General features: G+C 46.2%; 1 protein-coding gene across 1 annotated transcript in view; it reads right to left on the reverse strand.

Annotated features, from left to right (window-relative positions):
• Positions 1-21,231, reverse strand: part of IGDCC4 (immunoglobulin superfamily DCC subclass member 4) — an 88,224-nt gene extending 66,993 nt beyond the window's left edge. Inside the window, exon 1 of the mRNA XM_030456658.1 lies at positions 21,171-21,231. Coding sequence (XP_030312518.1) covers positions 21,171-21,231 — 61 coding nt within the window. The remainder of the gene's footprint in view (positions 1-21,170) is intronic.
• Positions 21,232-27,121: the final 5,890 nt, after the last annotated feature.

A 27,121-nucleotide genomic window follows, 5' to 3' on the forward strand; every position in this document is an offset into this window, starting at 1 on the left:
ACTCTGAAACAAGATATGCTGTTACAACGTTACCTATTTTTGCACTTGAACTATTTAAGTTTAGCATACTTTTAGGATATACTTTCATCTCTCCATGCCTGAGAAAGCTAAAAGTACGCAATATGATACATGCTTCAGAATTATGTTTCCTGAGAAGAGTCACTTAACTAGAATCTAACGTTACCAAAACAAATGCAGAAAGATCCTTCACCTGTGGGCTACAGTTAAAGCTTTGAATATATTTTGCAGCTCTTCTGCACTCTGTTAGTGCCTTTGTATTTTTCAAAGATACAAATGTAAACACATTAAACTGTATAAAGTTCAGCTCCAACAGTGGATATTCAATCTGTCAATTTCTCAACATCCTACAGAGAAAGAAAAAAAAAATAAAAATAAGCATCACACCCAGTTTTCAAACCTTAGGAAAAGTCAAAGCATCCCTACCGCAGGTCTGAAGTTTGCAGCCAACCTTCCCAGCAAATAAATTTCAACCTCTCTACCAGACAACTCTTCAGCCTTTGCAACTGGAATCTTTAGATGCAAAACGCAACATAAAGCTCCAGAGCAAACTGACAAATCCTATCCTGCTCCTCTTTCATTTTAAAGGGCTCCAAAGACTTGGGCCATGCTTTGTAATTTCCAATGAAAATAAAATTACAGGTGGTGTCTTTATTGTTTTCACACGTCAAGGCTGCTGGAAGGGGGGATGTAAAGCCACCCAGGCTGAGTGGGTAAATATCAATCCTGGGATAAGCAGCATGAGGCAGCAATGCAGGGATGGCTGTTAGAGCTATCCCTAACATCATGGACATGCTTCCAGCTTTAACAGAGGTCCCACCTCCAAGGCACAGGCTCAAACCCAACCCCAGGGGATTTCATGGCCCAGTTCATTGTCCTTCTTGCTTCCCAGCAGAGCAGCCATGTCTTTGTCACCAAGAGCAGCAAGGAAGCTTGGCAGCAAAGAGAAAGAGCATGTGGTAGGGAAAGGAGGATGCGAGCTTGTTGACTCTGCCCTTCCTTGGGCAGAGCCTATGCTTCCAAGCATCAACTTGGCCCAACAGCCCTAAATCACACCCACACCCTCAGCAACAGGCAGAGAAGGCAGGAGCTGACAACAGCTGCTGTGATTTATGAGCTCTGTGGTCCCGCTCACCAGCCCTGAGCTAGGCTGCACCACTCCGCCTGCGAGCGGACGGAAACGAGGGGTGTGAGTGGGGGAGAAAAGCAGGAGAAAACCACTCCTGCATCACGTGCACCTTCCTCTTCCCAGCCTCCTCTTCCAGTTGTCCTGCCTGTCACCGAAAGGAACTTAAACCGCGCCGCCGAGTGACGCGCTGCGATCAACACCAAGAGCCAGGAGAGCCCCGGCAAAGGGTGGGGAAGCACAGCTCAGCAGTGTTTATGAGGGGCAGGAGAGCACAGACCAGAAGAGTCCCAAGTCTCTCGAGTATTTCCACTATTTACACAGAGATCAGAAAATTAAAATGATATTTTACGCTTAATGGTTGGAACGAGACCTGTGAAGTCCTTCTCCCGGTCCCATTTACAACACAAACGCCAATGACAGAGCAGCAGATGGTCAGAAACACTCCCCTAGAATATTCAGGCGATTCAACTTGAATCAGTGCCCAAATCATTTAACTTTAATGGATTCTTTCATTAACAACCAAAGAAAGGGAATATGGTTGCCAGGACATTAAAATCACTTTTTCAATTATACTGTTATAAAATCGAACAAATTAGCTGTAATTCTTAGCTGAAGCCTAAATGGAGGCATGACTTTATGAAAGAAATGAAAATTGATTTGGATTAGTGGGCATCAAGGGCTTTTTAAAAATTAACAAGATTCTTATGACTTCATAGCATGGATGGATTAGCTGGAGGTTTCACTGCCCTGTGCTTGCTACCTGCCAAAGCAGGGCAGCTGGCTTCACAGCATTCGTTACAGAGGGCTTTAATTAGGCTAAGGGAAGAAGATGCAAGGGTTGAAGCTGGAAACAAAGTTCTGGAGAAGCTGGGTGGTGCCTGAATTCACCTTTTGGACCCAGCCCAGCAGGGTCTTGGCAGAAAAAAAAAAACCAGGAAATCAGAACCTCTAAGCTTTAGCAGGGTAAGGACTGCAGGCTGTGTTATGGTGCTCAGTGTGGTCTGGCTGGAAGATGAAGGGAAAACTGCACCGAGGGCTTTCACAAACAAAAAATAAAAAGGTAAGGATAACAATGGATGGAGCAGAAAGAGCAACTCATGGAGGAAATGGAGGAATTGCAGTGCTGGGCACCAGGTGCAAGGTAACTACCACATAGAGCAATGTGGTCAGATTAGGAAGGAAGAAAAATGTCCTTTATGTTATATAATATGAACTTTATGAAAGAGACATTTGCTGAATACAACCTGCATTGATCCTACAGACCAGGAACCTTATGATATATTTTAGAGAGCCATCCCCCTGCCAGGAAAGGCAGTGATTTGGAACTGCTGCCCAGAAAAAAAAGAGACTACAAACCAAGCTGGAGACTTTTATGCCTGCACTGGACAAAGCCTTTTATAATTTTTTATTTTTTATTTTTTTAAAAAAAGGTGCTACTGGGAACAATCCAGTTTTGACCCCTGTGAGACAGATGGGATGTTTTAGCATCCATGATCCACCCTGAACATCTCCAGGATGTTGCACTTCCAAGAGCACCTGCCAGCTGGCACGACTGGGCTCTCCATCAGGTAAATGCAACAGAACATTTCAAAACCATTTTTATGAAATCTTGAGACACAAAGTGCTTTAGATGACTCCCTTTTATGAGTCAGCTTTTCACACGAAGTTATTTCTACTCTCAATTGCAACACAGTGGTTGACAATTTGCATCAGTAAAAGCTGGCTTGAAAAGTTAATCTTTCTTTGGACTGTCCTGGATATTACTTCTTTGCCATAATCATGCTGGTCTGTCCCTCTGTATCTGGCTTTCAGATATGCCACAGAGGATTATTTTCCAATAAACCAAGAGGAGCTGTAGCCTTTGAGCCAGGCCCTGTATTGTAATTGCTGTGAGTCTCCATCTGCTTGTTAGCAGTTTTTATATTTGAGAAAACAGGAGAATACATTTCAATACAGAACCTTTCGAGCTCATGAGTCTTACAGCTCTTTTAATGCTCTACAAATCAGGGCACCCACTGGTTTTCTGTTGTAACTAACAGCAAGAACTGGGCTAGTGGGATAGCAACTATGTAGAGAAACATAACACACATGACCACAAGCTTCACCTCATCTGGAGTGGTGATCTAAAAAGGCAAAGCAGAATGGGCTTCTCCAAACTGACAATTGAGGCTGAAGGTGACCTAAGCAATGTCTTTTTACTTCTGCTTGACTGCAGTGGCACAGGAGCATGCACACATCAAACCATGCTTCTGCTGAGCAGCAGCAAATGCCAGGGTAGGGAACAGTCATTTCCAGCTAAAAGCATAGGAACTTCCTGACCCAAACTGTCTGACTCAACTAACCAGCACAGTTAAACACATTCAAGCCTACCTGTGAAATCTGTCCTCCAGGCTTGTGATACTCCCAGGCAGAAAACTGACACTTCTCACCACATGGCACCCACACCAGCACCTTCCTGCCCATCAGCTGTGATTTGAGAGCACCTAAAGGGACTTCTGAATACCCATTTTTACTGCTGTCTAGGAGAAAAAGCTTATTATTATCATAATTACTACTAACAATTACACAACCATTACGTATGTTAATGTATGTCAACAGAATAAGAATATTAATATATTCTCTACAGTGTATTCCACAGAATTAATGAGATCTGGTAATGAGCCCAACCTCACTGACATCTTGCTGATATTTCTTGCTAAGCAAGCTACTAAATTCAGCATGCATCTGCTCAGGCAGTGCTCTGTCTTGCAACTCACTCAGTACCTGGAAGTGAAAAGCTGAAGAAGAAAGGTTTGGGCCTTGCTCAGGGCAGTGATGGAAGAGGGAGAAAGGCATTTGCTCCCACTACCTGTGTTACCAAGCTGCTACCTCCACCACATGGACATCACATTCACATGGACCTGATGCTGCTTCATGGAAAACAATTCTGGAGCCTTTCTGCTTGCAGATCCCACCACTCAGCATGCTTCACCACCCTCTTCTGGTTTTTATAGAATATTTGCATGGAAACAAGAGCTCCATTTCTCAGCTGCTCATCTCCTCCTACTGTCCATGCTTCCCCAAGTCTCTCCTGACAGACTTTCCAGGGAGCCTGTTTTCATGCCAACAGGCTAGAGAAGAACAGAGCACATGAGCACCTCCCAGAGTAGGTGTGCCTGCCCCCATGCTAAGGATACCCCATGTGCACAGGAACTCTCTCACCATTTTGCTGATGAAAGCTGCTGTGTATGTGGGAAGTGTTCACTGGGAGACTCAGAGCATCTTTCATAGAGGACAAGTCTCCTACTTTCAGTCTATGTTGAGAAGGTCCAACTGTGTAGTACACAACATCAACCACCAGCCAAGAAAAACCCTGCCAGCCCGTGGTGTCCTCCAACTCAGCACCCCCAGTTAAAGAAGGCTCAAGTTCTGCTCTTGCCCCTAAATTTCTGTATAATTTTTGCTCTTTTATAATCATGTTGCAGTTGTTCCAGTGGGTCAGTTGTGTGGAAAGTCTAAGCAAAGAGGGGAAGCTGACAGTGCCCTGCTCTGGGTATCTAACTCAGAGAGTGAGCCAGACAGTGCTGTCAAAGGGCAAAAACTACACTGTGGAAACAAAACCTCTTTGTTCCTCTAATTTTGTTCCAGTTAAGTCAGTTCAGCTGTTCCATATAACCAGTCAAAAACATTCAGCATTTCCCAAAATATTTTAAGACTTCAAAGTTGTAGGGTTTATTTTGACAGTTTTAAAGCACATAGCTCTTTTTTTTTTTCTTTACAGCTTTTTTTTATTGCATTAAAACCAAGGCTGTTTAATAAATTAAGCTTTACAACCACCACTGCTGTTCTCCTTTTGTCATGGCTTCAATTAAAATATTGTTTCTTGAAGTCAGCTAATGACTTCTGAGAAAAAAAGAGGGTGTTTCACAGAGAATATTTTCAATAGACTGAATTTGTTAAAACTTGTGATTAAAAGCAAACTCCAAGTAGGGCAGGCTCAAAACCAGAGGCATTACAAATGTGCCCGAGTTCCTGATCTGCACTCAGAACTTCCTGGGCTTAAATTAAAATATTCTCCTAAAAAGCAAACTCTCCAACACTCACTGATGAGGGAAATGTAGGAAAAACACTGGTTAGAGCAGTGCCTGATGGCTCAGCAGACAGGAGCTGATCAGGGGCAGGCTGTTCCAGAACAAAACCTTTCTACAATAACCCAGGCAACGGATCTGACCTTTTCATCTACAAAAAACAGCCAAGCCACCAGTGAACTCATTACCGTGGGAGATCTGCCCCTCAAAGCTGTTTTGTTCACCATCCCAGGGCCAAACCTGTTCTGACACCAACTGCCTCCTGTCAGGAAAGTGCTGGAATAGCTCAGGGACAGGACCCGTGCTGAAACCAAACCTGTCTGAACTCTCCCCAGGTAACAGGAGCTTCACACGCTGGTGCTGACATTGTCCTGACACCCAACAGGAGCCAGGCAAGCAAGCCAGGGACCTGTGTCTCCCAAAGCAAACAAAAGAGGGTTATAAAAACTAATTAGCTGCTCAGGCTCACTACCGCACTTCTCTGCAAAGCTGTAGTCACAGCAGTCATTTCAAAGCCACCACTTCTCCAAGGCCTTCCCAGCAGCAGCACTGGGATGGACTGGGCCTGCCCAGCTCCGTGGTGCCAGCACCACAAGCCTAATCCCACAGTTTGGAGGCCAAAGATTCCCAGTTCACAGAGCAGCCCACAACCAGCTGTGTCAGCACAACCGAGAAAGCAGGATCAAGCAGCCGTGGGGAGGGAGCTTTTAAGCCTTCCATACTGCCAAATGCTTCGTATCACAGCCCTGCCTATTTGCATTTCTGCCTTGGGCCCCATCTGTAGCTTCCCATTCATGTAAAAGCTGTCCCCAGGGAGAAGAAAGGCCACTGTCCATTTGTTTAAGACCTCTCAAGCACATATCATTTCAAATGAAGTCGGTGGTGAAACTCCTCATGGTAATCTTTTCCATGCATTTCTGAGCCTCTTGTCATCTGGGGGCATGGGGAAGACCAGCAATGGAAACAGCTGGTCCAGCAGCCCTCACCAGTCAGCTTCAGACACCAGTGAGGTTCCCCTGTGCTCCCTTCCAGCTCCCAACCCTTCAAGGAGGCACCACGTCCTCACACACGCACTGGAGTCTTCTCTCAGCTTACGCCGGAGACAAAGTGATCTTACAAAGTAGGTCTCCAAATGTAGTACCAGTTAAATCACTTGGCAATAACACATAAAGCAGAAAATATCCTTAAAATATGGTTACATCCTGTTCCACAAGTCTTAATGGGCCGTATTTTTAGCCCAGGAACAACCTGAAAGCCAGCACAGACACACTGCAGCACTGAAACTATGTCACTGCCAAGCTATTTCATTACAAGCCACAGGTCTCTCTGCAAATACAGCTTCCTCCAGGAGCCCAGCTAAGCTGGTATAAGGCTTTTCAGCATGCACACATGTAAGGCAGCCAGGAACCAGCCCAATATATCATGTCAAAGCTGAGAAGCAGGAGGAAGAAACCAAGAAACACAGGAGATGGTTCCCTTTCAACACAGACAGCTCAGCAGAGGTCACTGCAAAGACTTTGAGCTGGAGGAGGGCCAGGGCACTGTGCAGGCATCTGCCAGAGATCCCACCCAGGCTCCAGGCAGGCACCCTCAGACACATGCTCACTGCAAGACCAGAGGAAGCTCAAGCTGAGAACATCCACACTCTTGTGGCTCTCAGTACCTGTGGTGCCACACTGCCTGGCACAGGCCAGCAGGGAAGGGCTGCACAAGGGAGCACAGACCCTCCTCAGATGGCTGCTACTTGCAGAGCTTCACTGAGAGCCAGGGCAGTTCAACACCAAGCCACCAACACCTGGAGGTGACAGACATGTGGAAGACACAGGTAGGACTGGCACCTCAACTTGCTTAAATTCCCCATAAGCAGCTGTGGAAAGAAACCAGGACACAGAGACACCACAGGCAAATGTTGGGGAAGCTAAGACTCTAACTCAGAGTGTTGAGACTTGGGTGGCTCTCAAACCATAGAGAGAAACTGTAGATTGCATTTCTGGAAGCTGTTCCTCCCTGCATGATCCTGGAAGAAAGGTGGAGAACATCCATGCAGTCCTTATTTCCTTCATTACAAAGAAAAGAAGTTGACCAAGAATCTAAAATTGGCTGCTCCTCTGAATCAGCTCTCCAAATCTATGTCAGGAAAGACACCTTATCTCCCACCAGCCCAAACCACTCCTATTTGTTACTGAATAATAAAGCCATTAATACTGAGCAATCACACTATTACACTGTTGTTTTACACAGCTATAATTTAACAGTCCCTCACTGTTTGCTTTAGGAAATCTATTCTTGAAAGGTCTATAAAATTATAAACTCTTGCTCCAGTTTGAAAATATAGGCAGAAACAGGGTTTTCTGTTCTCTAACAAATCACATTCCTCTCCTAGTAAACACCAGCTTTATAAGAAACATCTTTTGTTTATTGAAAGTAAATGGCATGTGGACATTTTAAACAAAAAGAAGGTGGGAGGCTGAGAGGAACAGACAGATTATGTTTTCCACTTTCATTTTGCCTTGTGTCTAAACAAACAGTTCCTAACAGCTTTGTTTTCCAAACCAACTTTCTCCCAGCTGCTATCTGGTACCACAGAAAGGGAAAGCAATACTCAAGACATTCAAGGATTGCTTGACTTTGTACATACATTTTACTCAGTGCTCTGGAGGTGCAAACCATGGGGAGGGTCATTAGGAGTCAGCAGGAGCCTCGTAAAGACTGTTGGCTTCACCTACAAAACAGCACTGGGAGGGTTCACATGGACCCCTCAAGCCATGCAAAGAAGAACCAGCACTGTGCCAAGCTTTTATGCCAGGTCAGCTTGCCACAGGACCTAACTGATTGCCCCCCACACAGCCACAATTGCCCATAGACCTGGAAGATGACTTTGAACCATTACAACAACAGCTGAGATAAAAGACCAGAGAAAAAAGCTCTTCAGCTCCTCACTGACAAGTCACCTGCAGCATCTGAAAAACAAGCTATTACCCTCAATGTTTTTTTAGCTGAGGTCATGCCTGTTCCCATAACGGAAGGGCAGCACAGAGATACTGGCCCAAAGAAGACCCAAGGAACTGTGCCAGGACAGAGTACATTCTGGTGCTTCTGAATTTTTCATCACCTTAAAGATCAAAGACCTTAATCATCAAAGATATTTCTCATTGCTCTGCCTTCAACTGATGATCAAGGCATCAAAAATTCCTGCACTCCTTTTCCTTGCCTTCTTGCTACAAGCTGGTTAGTGTTACTCAGACCAGATCTGTCTCAGAAGCTCCTTGCCTACGCAAGGCAACACTTTGCTGAAGCTTTAGGATGGAAATAGGTAGAGTTAATAATATTTTGACCCCTGTTTCACTCAAAAAGCAGTAGATTCCTTGCAGCCAAGCACAAATAGAGAGATATCATTCTGTAAGTCTCAGAAGTTACATGCAAATACATGACTCTGTCATATTCACACCACTGAAACTTGCCAGTTTGAGCCACCACCTCTGCAATGATACATCACAGCATGCAAAACCACACAACAGCCCCTCTGCAGAGAGAGGGATTCTGGGATTTATCTCTGCTGCAGAAGGTGGACACCCATGTTCATGGAAGACCTCTGGGAAGCACCAAGTCAGAAGCAACCTTAGAAACTGGACTTTCATGAGCATCACCCAGAAGAGGCACTTGCACAGCCACAGATGAAGTCTAGAAAATGGCAGCTTCTCACCTGCACATCACTCCCCCCAACAAGGTCTTGCAGAAAACCCCACAGCACCTGTAGAGCTGGGGAACAGGGATGCAGCCCAGGCCAGCCTCAGAAACAAACCCTCCACACAAACCCTTTCACAGGGACTTTATTCTACACCTGTACAGCTGGCACACCAGCCAACTCTCCCTGACAGCACATGGATCTCACTGCTACTCACAGCACCAATAAGATAATCAGTCCAGAAATCAAAACCCTGCCACTGGCAATGAGATTCTGCAGTTCACCTGAAAATAAGAAAGGAGGGAGGAAAGCAGGTAAAGCCCCTTCTCCACCAACAGCCTGAACTCTATGAAAGCACCCACGAAACAGCTTAGTCCAGCTTCCATCAGAAGGTTCTTCCTAGCAGCTGGGAAGTTGACAGCAGTACAACTCTTAAAATAAAGGAGTATTGATACAGGGAAATCTGTGGCACAATATATTTGCCAGTAAAACACAAGCTACAAGCAGAGAAGCTGTGATGTTTTAATCAGTGACAGCCCTTTTATCTTGTTGCCTGCTGGCTTTCTCCTTGTGAAAAGGGACCAGATCACATCTCTATTCTTACCTGAAATGCTGCCTGTAAAGAAAAAGGGCAAAGAACCTGTTTGCAGGGGTAACATTGCCCTGACATACATCCCTAGACATGTGCACTCCTCAGACTGAGCTGAAAGCTTCACAACAAACAAACCCCCCTGGCACATATTTAGAGATATTTATTCTATGTTTCTGGGTTTTATTTTAAGTTAAGCAAAGAGCCTCCCTTGTTTGCTTACATTTTTTTGATAGGCTGGGGTTCAGGTCTTGAGCGTCTCTTCAGGATGGGTTAAAGTGGCTAATAGAGCAGATACAAAATGTCAGGAAAGAAAGTTTCAAGAAATCTGCATAGGTAGCCCCCCTCTCCCTGCTGCTTGTGCTTTCCAGCTCTCTCCAAAACAGCCACCCTGTCCCACAAGCAAGGCCTGGGTGTGCCACCTGACATTCCAAGAAGCCCAGAAAGAAGTCAGGCTCATCAAACTCCTACCACCTCTCCTGCATTCCCCAGGTAATTCTGCAAACTATGAATCAATGAAAAATAATGAGCCAGCACAGAGGGGAAGTCTGTTTTGAAGAACACCAAAGAAAACTCAAAGGAATGTATGTTTCAGCAGCTCCCTGCAGACCACTCTCACCATGAGCCTGAGAAGTTTCCCTTCTCTGGGAGGACACAGGGACAGCAGAGTGCACACAACACCCACACTGCACAGGAACACAAGAGAAAGGTGAGGGGAAGCTTAGGCCAGGAGTTCATTTTGCAGAGAACAGACGTGGGCAGTCCAGACAAAGCATCAGACTCTGTCCAGGTGCAGCTTTGTCACCATCCACACCATATGGCCTCCGGGAAGGCACAAAACCCATCTGTGCTTCACTGCCTGGCTCCAAGTTTCAGTGTCTGACACCAACTCCTTCCAGAGGTGTGGACTACCCCTATCTAGCCATGCTCTGCTCATTTTTGTTTTCACTTAATCCACAAGGATGTGTTACTACTACAGCTGGCCAAGCAGCTTTAGTTGGGCAATAGCTGATAGGTAGGTTTGAGCAGGACACACTGGAAATAATAAAAGCAGGAGGTGCTTAACTGTTAAGCCAAAGAAGCACCCATAGCTAGAGATGAAATGATCTCACCAAGGACTTGGCCACCTCAGAACTTTGCATAACTCCTGGCATAACCTCTCACCTAGTTCAGTTTCAAAAGACAGCATCTGATTGTGATCTGGCAACTCAGTTATCCCTGAAAAGTCAAAGGGAGCTCTTACAGCTCAGGGATCATGTTGAGAGAAATGGCAAGACAGCACCCATATCCAGGGCTTCTGGGGTGCACTTGAAGGCAGAGGAAAACAAGGAGCAATGGCACCCTTTGAAGATGGTTAGGACTGAAGGTCAGAATGGGTGGGAACTGGGCCTCCCATTTCCAAATTTAGTCTTTCTTCTGTCACAAGGAGGAAAATACATTTCATGGCCTATGTTCCAAAATCACTCACACCTACTTGGCTGTTTAACTTTCCATCATCTACAGTGAATTCACCCACTGTCAGTGCAAGATTCTCTTCAGAGCACATAAATCTTTCCTTTTTCCAAAGCTGCAGCCAGCTGAAACCTGACAGTTTGAGGACAAAACAGTAAAAGTACTGGGTCTACTTCCAAATGGTGAAGGACATGCTTTTAACACCACAGTATCCCAGCAGCAGAACGCCCTTGGGGACCATCACACCACTCTGGGGCCCTCCTGGAGCTTGGATGTGATGCTTCTCTCTGTGTCTCTGGGCTTCTGCTTATTTTACCCAATAAGATCTAAAACCAACACCTGGATTTATCCTGGGATTTCAGAAAAAATGCCCAAATCTCCCACTTTTCTTCACGGTGAGAAGTTCTGCCTCGAAGCATCAGACTGCTAGATGGTCACTAGAGATGGTGGTTGCTCTGGACAAAGGAACACAACCTCATTTATTACTAAAACCAGATTTATTTCCATTAATCTAGACTAGTTACTGCTGCTCCTCTTTCAATGAGCTCCTGTGCACCTCAGCACATAATATCAGCACAAGAGAAACCCTCATCTTCATAACCAGGTAATTTTGGGTCATTTTGAACAGCCACTTCTCCAGTGTAAGGAAATTATGAAAATTATGCCTCTTCCAAAGAAGCTATTTCATTTTAGGGAATGCTGTGTGATCATTCTCATGTCCAGGTCAGTAACAGCCTTGCAGAAATCTCCTTGACTTTTACTACTGCTGAGCAGGATTAACATTAATTTAGCCTACCCCATATTAGCCAAGGATTATTTGTTAGTCACCAGCCTATAATCACTTGCATTTTCCAGTGGAGACCTTCACATGGCTCAGATAGCTAGCAGGATAATCCAAGTCACATTTCTAATGAAATATATATAAAAACACCCATCCACACCTTATCTTCCCCCTTCCAAAATACCCAATTAGTTCAGCTTAAGAAACACCATAAAAACTAGTACTGTGAAATTTCCAGTCTAACAAGTTTCTGGTGAGAAGAAAATATTCCCTGGGAGGGCAGCATTTTTTTTTTTAACCCACAAACTTTAAAATACATAAACAAGTAGTCAGGAATTTTCATTCACAGGCCTGCACATACCAGGCATGCATCTCTCTATTCATGTGGCACCCACAGACACCCAGTGCTGAGCCACCAGGGGCAGGCAGGCACAGCCAGGTCTGCACCAACCAACAGCTGGAATTGGGTACAGAAACCATTCCCCAGCTCTCCAGACCTCTGCATCTGAAACACAGCCCTGCAGCACACTGCCCCACTGGATACCTCTGCCCCAAAAGCATTCACACCTTCTCATTTTAATACCTTATTTTATAATTAAAAACTGTAATTTGCAATTAAAAGCTACAATGCAAAGTGTTGCCTGAAGTCACTCTTCAGTGTGCCATACAGCAGGGAACTAAATATCTCCATCCTAAAGCCCAAGAAGTCCTACTGCTCCTTTCCTACTTCTGAAATCTCACTGCTGCTTCATGGACACAGCCTGGAGACATTTACACCAAACATAGAAAATGCACTGAATAGGTGACATGGAAAAGAGCAGAGGCATCTTTACATGTGGTAGAGGGCAAAGCTCCATATGTTCCACCTGCACTGATAGAGAATTGGGCTGAGATATTATTTACTGAAAGCTGCTAAAAAACCAAGACCATGTTTTTTCTATGCAAAGTGTGACCAAACTGTGTGCTTCCACAGCAGCAACCTTTCTCTTCAAAAGCTGCACAGAAGCTGCACAAACCTGCCCCATCCTGGCTCTTCCTCTGGTTTCCCCTGTGTGAGCACCCTGCTACAACACCCAAAAGCTGCCTCACCAAGGAAGGTGCTCTCCAAGCTGAAGGTTTCTTTACTTTTCCCTCTGCTTGGCTAAGATCCCACCACACTCTGGAAAGCCACATCCAGCACTGGGCTGCCTGTGCTGAGCAGCAGGGAACAGGTGCTCCCCAGGGACTCACTGCATCCAGATTCAGGCTCTGAAGCAAAGCAGGCAAAAAATATCCTCTGCTGAGCAAACACCTAACAGCTGAGAAAAGCAGGGCTTTTACTTAGACAAGTGTTAACCGCAGAAGGCTGAGATTAATGGGTGGAAAGCAGGTGAAAAACTGAAGGATCTGCACGTATTCAGCTTAGTAAAGAGCAGGCTACCAGGAAATGTGATTAATGTACACAGGGAGGCTTTTCATACCAGCACTGCCTTCACATCCACCTATAAACCACAGGTAGGTAAATTCAGGCTGAATCACAGTCATAGATTATGCCACGTTGGAAAGGACCCATCAGGATCAGCAAGGGACTCCTGTCCCTGAGTAGGGCACCCCCAGAATCACACCATGTGCCTGAGAGATAAATATCCCCAGGGATGGTGACTTGATCACTCCCCTGGACAGCCTGTTCCAAGTCCTGATGTTTTGGATTAGCTTCCTTAATTTTGAGAATCTAAGAAGTGTTCTCTCTCAGTATACCTAATTTATTCATCAAACTAAGTGCAGATCATGTTTTAGGAAACTGAATGAAGGTGCACATTACTGAGTGAGGACATCAAACCAGCTTACCAAGGGGCTGTGACAACCATGCACCCACAAGACATTTTTAAATCAGAGTGGGTCTTGCTCTTTAAGAGATGCTCTTGTTCAAGCACTGTACCTGAAACAAGAAGTGTCCTCAGCTCACCACTGCACACACAACCTCACAAGCCCTAAACCTAGAAAACCATCCAAGTGCCTTGACTGGTATAAAAAAAAAAAGGCAAAGAGAGAGAAGAATTATTTGACAGCTCAGCCTCGTGCCCGGATGCTGAAGTGTTACTGAAGCCTTTCACCCCACACTTAACTCCCTCTGCTGCTAAATAGAAATCCTGGCAGCAGCCACAAGCGTTGAGTAAATGGAAAGCTATTCTTTGCCAGCAGCTGGAAGAAACTTCCTTCTCTCTCCACTTTGCACGTAAAGAAAACCCCACAATAGTACTTGAGGTAATGCTGCTAGCCAGATTTTCAACTGACAGACTCTTGAAGAAAGGCTCCAGATATGAAGTCTGCTCCTAAGGACTCTCTTCAAAGTGGATGACATTTGACTTCGGCACCGTATGGCTCATCTCCTCGAGGAAAGGTTCACTTTGTTTTCAATACAGAGGAAAGCGTAAAAAGGAAAAGGAAAAGAAAAGAGATGCATTTGCTGTGACCTAGGAAAAACAAAGCTAAATAATTTTGATTAATATTTTGCTTTCTCTGACAAAAGCAGCAATCAGCTCCGACATAAACAACTGCTTAGCAAGCCTGGGGGGGGCAGGAGGGGTAAATCAAAGCAGAGTTTCAAGACATTTATCTTCCCATCACAACAATTGCCACCAATGACAGTAATTTACATGGCTAATAGGCAGCATTATGTCTACAAAATCATTCTTGGGAAGGAAGATCTGAACAATTTTTGCCAACCCAGCAAAGGAGTGGATCAGACAGCCACTGAGTTTCTCTTCCCCCTTTATCTTCTGTGTGTATTTGCTTCACCAGCACACACAAACCCATGGAGCACAATCACCCTTCTATGACAACCTGAATTTCTTAACAGTGGGGCTGCCTGAGCCTCCAAAGTAGGGGGAAATACCTCTCAAGCAGGAAACAATGTAGCCAAGCCAGCAGCCCCAGATCCTCCACCCCATGCCACACTTCTTAATCCTACTGCTGAAGATAACCTCAAACCAGCCCCAGTATCTCCCACACAGTGACAGGTCCTATCCCAACACCACAACACCACAGGCTAAACCCCCTGAACATCTGCTAATTTTCTGCCCTCCCTGATCCTTGTCTTTTTTTATTTTTAATTTTTTTTTGGTCACAAAAAGCTCCATGACTCTTTAAAAGCTCTCTCAAGATTTTGCTAGGAGTCAAACAGGTGATTGATTGGGACTGCTAGGGTATAGAAATGGGCTGCAACTGGTCCAGTGCCTCTGGGTCAATGTGCCTCTTAAGAAAAGGACTACACATGTCCTCCTTTTAAAGCAAAATTGTTATGTCCAGAAAAGTAACAGCACATTAGCACTACAAGGAGCACATGGGAGTTTTTGTACTGAACCATCACCAAATTAAAAAAAAAAAAAAGGACAAAAAAGGGGACAATAATTTCCAAAGGAACACGAGAGCTTTCTCAGTTGCAGTAATAACATATCAGTGAACACTTGACTAGTTCTCTTTTAATATTAGGCACAATTCCACTTTTGTCTAGAAAATACACACACCCATTCTGCAAATCGGATCCAAGTAAGCAGCTGAGAGGCACGAGGAGGACAGCCTTGCATCAAGGGCAAAACTTCAGGTAATTTTAAAACCCAGAAGTACTGTTGATACTTCTGAAAATGATTTATCAAAGCCCTGCATGCATAAACAGCCAGGTTTTGCCAAAACCCGTGGTGTATTCACACAACGCTGCATGGGAAATCCATCCCATTAAGTCCTGACCTTTTTAGTCACAGCAATTAACTTGATCATCCATCGACAGTTTAGACACTAGTGGGACACACACTTCCCAGCCCAGTTAAACATAAAGCTCAGGACCTTTTCCTGCTCCCCCCAACCTGCTGCCAGCCTGGCATCACTTCTGCAGCCCAGGTGTGCTCCCCTTCCACCTTCCCAGCACCTTCCTCTGGACTTGCATTTTACCTGTTTAAGTTCCAACATTCTTCCAGTAAATGTCATTCAACGACCCAAGCAGAAAATGCAAGCAGGAAAGTCACTCAGAATAAGGAAAAGGGCCCACAACAGACTGAGAACAAATGCAATAGCTTCACAGGCTGGATTTTAATTCTCCCACCAATCTGAGCTGAGAGCAACCTCTGGGGATGCTCGCATTTCATTAACGCGCCTTTAATATTAACAACCTGTCCTCAAGAAATCCACACGAGAGATCTTGAAGAAAAATGAAAATGTTAAAAAACAAGAAGCATAGACTAGCTCAGGTTATTCAACAGCTCAGCTGAATGTAATATGGCAGTAACAGGCAATTGTGTTTAAAATGCAGGCACAGATTTTTAAATAATTTCTGAACATCTGATATGAAAGTTTCAGTGGAATACAGTAATTGCTCATCACAACCACTACAGAGTAGGTTGATTATCCACAACTCTGTCTGCTGGACTTCCCAGATAAAGCAGGCCTATATCCTAACAGCCAGATGCCAAGGATTAAGAGCAGGAGAGGATCTAACTCAGAGACACCAAAGGGCATTGGTGACATGAACACAAACACATCCAAAGCAGAATCACCAAGACCTACACACCCATGATCAAAGTGTCTTGAGACCTGCAAACAGAAGAGTGTTAGATACACTCAAACAAGGCTGATGACAAGTGTTTGGGTTCTCTCAGGAAATTTCTCAGCAGCTGCAACTCTAGCAAGCACCCATCTTCCTGGAAGTAAACACTCCCTTAGGAAATCGGGAAAATTCAGCGGTGTTTCAAGGACAACTTCAATACACCAGTGAAAGTCAGACAAACAAGCTCTTCAGTCCTTTCCCCCACATCTGGCATGAGGTTTAGCCCCTCTGAAAGGGCTCAGAAAAAACACAGCTCAACTCTGCTTTTTAGAAGATGGGAGATTCAGTTTTAACAACTGTGGATCCTCTCACCAAGAAGCTGCTAAAGGCAGAAAGGCACAAGCAGCACTTGGAGGTCACTTAGTCATGGGATTTAATAAATGCAAGAAGGGTACTCTGAGTGATGGTGTTCTTCACATGTTTACAGCGTGCAACAGCATCTTCTGCCCAGCTAGAACATATGAGGAAACCAAGACAGAGATGGCAAGTGCCCAACAAAAAGACAACAGAAAGAGCCAATGTCACAGCAGATCCAAGTTCTGTGTTTGAGAAACATTTTCCCAGTAAGAAAAGCAAAACAGCTACCAGGCACTGCAATGAGAATGCTGGCATAACCATAAAGCAACAGAATGTTTTAAAGCATAAAAGAATCAAAAAACAAGACAAACAAGTGAATACAAGGACTTGAGATTGTGTTCCCCTGCAGCTGTGCCTTGCGGCTGGTTTACCCTGCCCTACCTGAACAAGGTGTAAATTCTGTTGAAAGCTCTTTCTGGAGCTGAAGCACTTCAGGTTCCTTCCTTGTGTGGGTTTTCCAGTGCCTCTCCTTTAGTCCACACAGAAACTGCATCTCTGTCCTCTATTTGATCTCTTATTTTCAAAAATTCTGCAAACTCCATATCCACACTTGCTACAACTGACCATCAGGTGCACAAATTATTCAGAAAAGGAAAGGAAGATGGACAGGCAACCAAACAGCATGACCAAGTCTCTTTTCCTTAATAGAAAACTAGATTAAAAATACTGTAGACAATCAGATCCAATTCTTCTCCAGAAAGCCACGAAATTGCACCAGAGTTGATTTTGGCCCAACATGCACTTGACAAATACTGATAACAAGGATTTACCATATCCCCTCTAGTATTACAGCTGACTATAAAGTAAACATTAGCTTCCTACAGATAACAAAATGACTAGGATCGCTCCAGGTTTGTAAAGGTTGGAGGTTTTGCTGTCACCCAAGGCAAGTCTATAATTCTAAATGTCCAAGCAGAAAATTCCCTACATGTAACACTGGCCTCAGTTTTCCCCTCAGGTACCCACTCACCTCACACAGAAATAGAGTTTGGGATGGATTCCAGCAACAAATTACAATCAGATTAAATATTAATTCCCTTCTTAATTATATAACCATGACTAGGCTTAATGGCCAGGCAGCCATTTAAACAGGAGAGGAGCATGTAAATCACATGAGCATTATCTCTTACACTGCAAACATCCAAACTGGTTCACAAGCACCTGGATTTTTTCCTGGGAGAAGAGTCAGCTTTTAAGAAAGCAGCTCCAAGAGAAGAAGAGCTCAAATCACCTGGCAAACAATACGGTATCAGCAGTCATGAATTCCTGAGCCCTTGGGACAGCTGAACATGTTAGTGATAAAGATCATACACATGCTGAATACTTACTGATGGATTTTACCCTCTCAACACCTTTGAGAGGAGACTGCAGCATCTCTGGATAGGCCACCTCAATATAGACCCTGAGGACACCAGAGTAGATAAAACAACTAGCCCAGGATCACAGCAGGCACTCAAGCGAGATGTCCCATATGCCATGGCAACATCCCAGCAGTTCCCAAACTCTGGTGCTCCTGATGTGCACCAATGCTGCACCACAGAAGCTGCCCCTGGCTCCAAATCGGTCTGTGAGCACACATGCTGAGAGAATCATCTCTCTCCTTCCCCAGGGCAAGGCAGATCGCCAAACATTTTCTTTTTAAATCGTTACTTGCGACACTCCAAAGCGGCTCAGGGACCATCAGAGAGAAATCACCCTGTGTGGGGCCCCCTGCAGCAGATGAAACTTCCTACAGCTGCCAGGAGAAAGTCTGCTGTGGAAAGAGGGGAGACATAGGAAAACCAGCAGGTTCTGCTTCAACTTTGTACATCATGGCAGTGAAAGAAGGTGGCACAAAATGAGTAGAAAAAAGATGGGCAAAACAGGGAAAACAAAACGAGAACCAAGCCTGAGTGGTTAGATGGCTGTCACGACAGCCACAGCACGATGGCAGCAAGCTCCTGCATGAGAAATCTGCCTCTGGAAACATGACACGGGCAACACCTCAAGAGTGTTTGGCACTGTCAGTGTTCCCCGTTTCTTGGGGACTGTAAGAAATACCTCCCTGCACTGCTCATCCTGGCTCCTTCCAACCCAGCCCAGGGACAAGCGACACTGCAACCAGAGTCACCAACCTGGGCAAAGGGGATCTGCAGGCAGGAGATGTCTTGGGGATGTCCAAGAGCTGGAGATGTCCAAGGGCAGGTAACAGCAGAAAGGTGGGAACCCCCAGCAACGGCAACACTGACTGTTCCAGGCACAGGCACTCACTGCACCACGCAGGCTGTGGTGTTACACCACCAGGACAAGTGTCATAGGAAGGATTAAAGCAGATCAGAACTAAAGTTAGGTGATGGTAACAAAGGAAATCTGTTCTGCAGCAAAAAGACTTGACCACAAATCCACGACATGAACCCAGATGGATTTCAGCTGATCGTTGAGATGCAAAGCTCAGCCCACTTCCCACCAACACATCCCCTGTAGAGAGCCCCAACAAAAGCAAAGCTCAGCCCCCCTGCCAGATTCAACTGAAGAGGGGTTGGTTGTCTTTTTTTTCTTCTTAAACCCTTTCCTGCTACTGCAGGGAGAGAAGTCTCAAAGTAGGACAGGCAGAAAGCTTTCAAAACACTGGATCACATCCCCAGCAAGTGTAAACTGGCACAGCTTCCCTCAAGTCCAGAGAGGGGAGAAGGTTTTCCAGTCTACTTCTCTCCTAGGTATTTCATACCCAGTGAGGCTTGAACTTTGGATCAAAACACGTGGGCTTCAGGATCAAACACAGACTTTCCCAGAATCATTTCAACCCCTCTGCCAAATTGATTTCAGATGGAAGCAAGTCCATGTTTTTCTTTTCAGAATCAAACCCACCTGTTGGAAAGCACATCTGTATGTACCCAAGCAGCACGTCCACAGACCGTGCGGACGCACTCACCACCTCTACACAATCTACACAATGCATGGCCCATTGTTAGAAAACAAACAGGAAGGATTTTCACTCACTGCCTAATTGCTTGCAAAATAAAAGCGGAGAAGTCACAACTGCACATTCACCCGAAGTATTCGTAGTTTGATTGCTGAAGTGGGCTTGACTAACAACAAACACTCCACTACCCCCCTCCCTTTTTATTTTTTTTCTTTTTTATTGTTCTCCATGACAAGTCTCAGGATCCACTTAGCTGTTTGCTCAAATGCAGGAGATGAAGCTCCCACCCACCCCTGCTAACCTGTTTGTCTGCTGGTGGGGTCACGAACTGCCATCCATCTAGAAAAACCCACACACACTGATGACAACGGCCCATTTACATGGACTGCTATCCGTTTCTATACTCTGCCATCATAATGTATGTTAAATTATAACCTACCCCTTACAGGAGCTCACAATGTTCTGAAAAAAACAAAAAGAAAAGGAAAACAACCCTACAGCCGTCCACCACACTGTATTCTCCCCCAAAAGGCTATTTTTGAAGCCATAAAGACTAAACATCCTTTAAGCTATTATGTTCTGCTGAACCTGAATGCATTATAAAAAGGAATAAAAATACACAAGGACATAGTGATGGCTCTTCCACTTCAACCCTCTCTTTAGGAGGGTCTTAAACAAGAGCAACACCGGGGCACAGCCACAGCTCCCATTTTTCACTGCAGCTCTGCCAGCCTACACCTTCTCAACCCCTTTTCGGCAATGGAGACAAAAGCTTTTGCTGAGTTTTCCACACACGCAGGGAACAAACCAAAGCACCCCAAGGCATGGCAGCTCCAAAAACCCTCAGTGCAAACTTCCGAAGGCAGAAAGTCCGCACGGGCCGACAACAGGCGTATGTGTACCCACACAAGGAGCTGTTTGCATAACCATTGCAAAACGAGGAGCACAGCTTTCTCCTGGGTTGCTTCCTCTCCACCAATGGGACATCTACTCGCCTTGGTGTCCCATGGGTGAGGGTCCCTCTTACAGCCCACCCAGCCCTGGGCCTGCTCCTGGTCAGCCCCAGGACAAGCACTTTGGTCCCTGCCCGGCCTGGTGCTACCACATCCCCCCAGAGGAAACCTGAGGCGGAGTCTCGGGGGTCACTCACCCTTCAGCCCGGCTTTCTGAGGGGGATCCCTGTGAGGGACACCCTGTGTCGCCCCCAAAAGGTGACCCTAAAGGAGGCACCACCCAGACATGGGTTGTGTGGCCACGTCCGACTCAGGGGGACGAAACGCTGCCGGGGGAGAGAAGGGGATAGAGGGAGAAAGGGGATGGCGGGAAGAGGGGGTGAAAAATGGTGGCGGGGGTGGGGGAAAGGGCACTGAGGGGAGGAGTGGGCAACCGCGGTAAATGGCCACTACGGGGTTGGGAAGAGAACTGACAGGGGAGGACAAGAAGGTCCCGGCCAGGAAGAGGGTCCCCGCGGGGACACAACTGCTGCCCACGGCCGAGGGGGGCGCGGTGTGCGGGCAGGTGGGGCCACGGCCCCACGCGTGACCGCCCGTGTGCTCCGGGGCACCGAACCCCCCCTCCCACACACACACACCCTTCTCCTTCCTCACCCACCTTGCACGGCGAGGACGACGAAGGCAGAGAAGCAGAGACAAAGCAGATCCTCCAGCGCCATGTAAGCCCCGCCGGGCGCCGGGAGCAGGGGCCGCCGCGGCCGCATCTAAGAGGGGAGCGCGCTCTCCCGCCGCCCCACCGCCATCTTGTGCGAGCGCCCCAGCCCCGCGCTGCCCGCCGGGCCCCGCTGCCGGGGGGCGTGGGGCGGGGGCGGCCCTGGCCTCGCCGCTGCTCCGCCTTTGTCAGCGGGTTTGCCGCCGAGCTGAGGGGGGCTCCTCCCGCCCTCCTCGACAGCAGCGGGACCAACAGGTTGCTGCCAGCCCGCGGCGGGGGGAGCGGCCCCGTTCCCTGAGGCAGTGGGGGTGGGGGGGGTAGGAGGAGTGCGAAGCGGGACTGCCGCGGCAGGTGCGGGATTCCCCGCAGCTCCCCAGGCCACCAAACAGGGGGTTATAAACATTTTATGTGGGGTTCATTAAATTTTTTTCCCCTTCTCTTTAGGTTTTTGTGTTTTTTAAAAAATCTTTTTGCCGCAGGTGAGCGTGGAGGACGCTCGATCCCTCACGGTGCGCTGAGGGGTGTGAGGGAACAGCTCTGCCCCTCGGCCCGCCCGCAGCTTCCCGCTCACAGATGGACAGGCTCCAGGTGCCCGAGGGCACCAGCTCGGCCGAGGGCTAACGGCCACCCGTGGGCTAGTGGCCACCCGAGGGCGCAGGTCCGTGTCTGTGGGGAGGGGGTGAAGCTGCCGCCCCACGCAGCCTGTCCGAGCAGAAGCAAAGAGACAGCGGTGGCCCCTGGGGTCCGTTTCGAAGCGCAGCTCCTTCAGGTGGGTATCGTTCATGGGGCTTTTTAAGTGGTGAAGCGTGAGCCTTACGCCTCTCAGCTGTGTTTGAGAAAAAAAGCAAATAAAGCACACGGCGCAGCCTGTCTGCAGCCTGTTGCTGTGAGGAGAGGCAGGACCCATCCACCATCCAAGCCACGAAGTGGAAGTGAAATGGGGGAGCTGAATGATGGAGACTGAAGCTGCTGCCTCCCTGGTTTGGCTGGGTCCCAAACACAAAGTCTTGCCTAAAGCTGCAGGTGCAGGTTCAGTCCTAAAGGCAAATGACACCAAGACTCTCTCAGCAAGCATAAGGCAACCACATCCAGAGCTGGTAGGAGAGAGTCTGTTTTTGTCTCCAAAAGGAGAAGAGGCTGCCTGGCACACCAGGATGTTTTATCACAGCACTGTGGAATGCAGAGAGGGTTCGAGCTATGCAGATTATGAAAAAATATGAAACCTTTTAAATCCAGACCTTCCTATTTATTTGCTTGTTTAGCAAACTATAAAAACTTAAATGAAACCAGAAAGGCTGGATGGTGGGAAGCAGGTTTCCCGTGTGTATGAGTTATGCAACTAGAAGGCAGTACTTGGTACCATTACCACAGACAAGCCCTGGGATCCAGCAGCCTCCTCCCCCAGAGGGAGATTTGCAAATCCACAGACTCTATTTTTGCACCATCCATACTCTTACCTCTCTGCAGAAAGAAAAGGGGAGAGAAACAGCCACGCTCCCTTCTGCACTACTCCAGCGTGGAGCTAAAGACTAACAATCTCCACATACCCCCTTTCTCTCCGAGCCTTTCCCACCTGCTCCCTTCTGGGTGAGGTGGTTTTCAAAGGTGCTGTCAAATTGCTTTAACAAGGCTGTAAAGGAATGTCTCCTCATTGCATCTATCAGTGGTTTGGTTTTAGACACACCATTGACCTTTTTTCCTCAAATCCTGGATATTTCCCCCTCCCTTTCAGCACAGAAACCTTTACCTAAAAGCCAGGTAAGTCTAGCATAACATAAAAAAAAAGAAAAGTAACAGTGGTCTGCAAAATACTGCACCCTCTGGCTAACAGCACCTGCCTGTGACCAGCAGTTCAGGGTTAGAAGCAGGCCTAGAAATCAAGAGATCCAGGTCCAGTTGTGGTCTTTGCTCCCTGCCTGACATTACAGTGTTACATACCACATGTCAGTGGAAACAGGAATTAAACCAGCATTTTAACAGACCAGAGGTTGCAACAGATACATTCCCAGAATATCTATCCCTAGGGGGGAAAAAAAGAAAGACTTAATGAACAGCCCCTGAACTGTGAAAGCACTAGTAACGTGACCTACAGCACCAGCTCCCTGCACACTGACAACACGTGTGCTCTGCAAGAATAACACCGAGTTCCCACCACCTTCCACCTCTCTCACCTGCTTCAGCACAGACAAACAGGTCACAAGAAGCAGCATTTCCACAGGGTGACTCCTTCACAACTCAAGCCAGTGCTAGCTGAGGGATGTGTTGGTGCTCCTGGTGTCATACCTCCCAGGTAGGCATTAGCTGCTTCACACAGGGATGTTCCCACGGTGTGTGAACTGACTTCTTGATGAGCATAGAGAGGAAGGAGAGCCTGGAGAAAGAGACACTTTGTGTCAGGAGGGCCTGGGTAACTCCCTGGCTCCAAGCTCACAAACACAAAGTGACAGCAAACCTGTGACCACAGAAGGGATGTTACTTGTCCAGATAATGGCATTTCAGCCCCAATACTTATGGCAAGAAAAAACCAAATATTTATGTGCTGCAGACTCCCCAGAGTTCCCATCCCTGGAGAGGAGTTTCTATCTTTCAATAGCTACAAACCTTCAATACTTTGGGATGAGAAAGTATGAATGGCAAAGAGTGCCAGCAGAAAGTGGCAGGTGTTTGAAGTTCAGCGTTTTGTTCCCCCTTTTGGAGACATTGTTTTGGGCTAAAAAAAAAAAAAATCATGGGTATATGGAGGTCAGTGCCCAAGATGTGTTTAGTACCATGCTCAGGTTCCTCCTCTCCCAAGCAGGATTAAACCTTCTAGTCTAAAATACAGCCTTGCTCTAGTTTCTGACCATCTCTGACTGCAGACAGGTCTGCAACACTGAGGTTGACATTTTGAGATGTATTTAAGCTGTTCTAATTACCAGAAGAGTTGGCTGCTCTTTCCTTTGTGCCTGCATCAGTGTTTGAATGAGCCTGGAGCTGGACAGAGGAAAGGATGGTGCTGAAAACTTAATTGCCAACAACAATAACAACAAAATCCATCCCCTGCTCCAGCTCTCTGTGCAATCACCCAAGAGTTAGTGCCAGCACAAGGAAGGCAATGGGAATACACAGAGGCATGAGGAAGCTTTAAACAGCAACACAAAGCTGGATCAGTTCAAACTCATTGCAAAACTGCAACCGTGATCTTCCCAGAAAAGGAGTCTCTGGGGGATTTTTACCACCAGGACTCACTTGGTTGCCAGAGTTCTTCTGGTCTGGCAGCAACTTCAGCACCAGAGGGAACGTTGACTTCCAGAGGAGAAAAGTGACGGTAGCCTCCTGTTCTGTATGTGTGAGCAATGCCAAACAGGAGCAGCTGGTTGCACATAATAACATGCATTGTGTAAGTGAGCAACACAATAAGCAATTTGCTCGACAACCCAGGGACATCAGGACAATTCTGTATAACAGAGAAGAAAGAAAAGAGGAAAAAAAACATGTGATGACCAAACCCTAAGGGAGCCTGAGGATACTATACATTCATTTCATTACGTTTGCTCTTATAAATATTTATTACACAGACCATCTCATCATTCTTCCAGGAATGGGTGTTGTGTTATTGTTATACCCAGGGAGGGCTTTCCCTTGTCTTCTGGTCCTGCTGCAGGCAGTCAGCAGTTGCCAAAGATAGATAGGGAGCAAGAGTGTGACATTAACTGTGGAAAATGCTACTTAAAATGGGGCTCAGGGGCAGATATTGGCAGGTGCATTGTTAGGAGAAAAACGAATGGAAAAGACAGCAAGTAATGAGATTCAGAAGCTTGGATTCTAAATTTGTTCACAGAAAAAGGGATTTCTGCAAAAGAGGGCCCTGGCCCTACAGCCAGAGCCATGAGTGAGCAGAGACTCCTCTCACTCCTTTGCAGAAATCTGCACAGATCCAGGCTGGGGGAGCTTTGATGTAGATGAGTGCCAGGCTATGAAACAGCAGTGAGGAAAAGCTGTATTCTGAGTACCAACATCATCCCCCTGTCTACACAAGGGAACACTCCCCTGTTCAAGTAGCATCAAAAAATTGCAGCATATTTAAAGATTTGCACATAAAACTTGGAGTGTTGGTGGGGTTTTTTTGGTCTCTTCGATTTGTATTGCTCCCTGGATGTCCCCTGTGCCCTGTTCCTACTGGGATTTGTCATCCCTGTGAGGCTTTGCAAAATCAGATGCTAACTTTCCTTACCTAGAGACACGTCAACTGATTCATTATTCAAGATGAGTGGCTAGGGTTGGGTTACTGGCTGTCTGATTTAAAAAAAAAACCATGCTGACACAATCCAGGCTGGGTAGGTTTTAGATTAAATGAATCTGTTGAAGTTAGTCTCCCTTGCTCCCATGTGAATCTTTTTTTGTGCATATTTGTTAACTGGCTTGTTCACTGTCAGCTCTAATCAGGTAAAGACCCACTAGAAACATCCTGATCGGTTACAAAGTGGTTGCATAAAAACATCACTGTCTTGTACACACACAACTATGAAAAGTAGTATTTGCTCACCAACAACATCCGTGGACACTTCCCTACAGCAGTTACCAAGCACCAATAAAAGTTTTGATCCCTAAACAGTCTAAATTTTATCCTCTGCTATGGTACCTACTAACTAAGGTGGGTTTTAGGCATAAAGATCATGTGTAACATCAAGGAACACTGCCCAGTCGGGGCAGCCTTCAGAAACAGCCGTCAGAATCCTTTGTAGTGGGAAGTGTGTTCATGTGCCAAAAGCAAGGATCTGTTCTGAAGTTTTATAAGATCGACAGAGCTGGCTATAAAATGCCACGCTAGAAGCAGAACAGCTGAAGCAAGGAGGCTGCACATCATCATGCCACCCTCTTGTGGCTGAGCCCAGAAAAGAGAGCAGCATGTGCCCAAGGATGAGATGTAAACGCCACTAGGTTATTTTTTGGGGTGCCTTGATCCATGCTGAGGATCACACCATGTGTGAAAGCAGCAGTGTCCACCTTCTAGCTTGGTGTCATTTGAAGCTGGCTCAGGAGTAAAAAGCAAGGTTTGAATAAAACCATTCCTGCACTCCAGAAACTTTAGGATCTGGAGCTGATCTGAGAATGGGATTTCATGAAAGTTCAAAACACTGAAGATGTGCAGATGCTTATGGTGGACAGATGTTTATGTCTCTGGATATTCTCTACTCAGAAACTGGGACCATGTACCTGCCTCTTGAGATAGTTTTAGCTATAAAAGTCTGTCCTTTTTCACACAGAGATACAGAACCTGATGCTTTTCTGCATTTCTATTCCTGGATCAAGAACCCCTGTTGTCCTTTATTTTCCAGACAGCCCTACAGATGGGCATCAGGAAGGTGGCTGGGAAGTTCTCACACCTTCCTATAAATATAAAGACTTTAAGGCTGGACTCAGTGATCTGAAAGGTCTCTCCCAACCTAAATGATTCTGTGATAACCTTATTCTGTACTCAGAAATGACCTGTTTGTATCCAAAGCAGGTACTGGCTTTCACAGTGTCCTCAGCCCCCTCGTTGTATAATGCAGGCTATTCTCATCCATCAGACAGTTCTGCAAACCTAAATAGATGATGTATTTATTTATGGATTACTGACCACAAGAAAGAGAAGCTTTGCACTATTGTCAACCTTACAGCATTCGGTCTGCTATAAATAATGCATCATTGTTCAGTGTTGGTTTATGGTTTAAGTTCCAATGAGCATCACGGACCAGCAGACTCAGCAAAGATGAAGGCAGCACGGGGTATTAGTAAGAGAAATAGTACCATCTGACCAAGAGCATTAGAAAAACAAAGCAAAAACATAATGCTCTCAGAGTTATTTTCATGTCAACTTCAGCAGCCAAAGACCTGCTTTTAGCTCTAATTGAGAATCACACAAATCTATGATT

The sequence above is a fragment of the Calypte anna genome, chromosome 10 (assembly GCF_003957555.1).
Source record: "Calypte anna isolate BGI_N300 chromosome 10, bCalAnn1_v1.p, whole genome shotgun sequence".
Classification (NCBI taxonomy): Eukaryota; Metazoa; Chordata; class Aves; order Apodiformes; family Trochilidae; genus Calypte; species Calypte anna.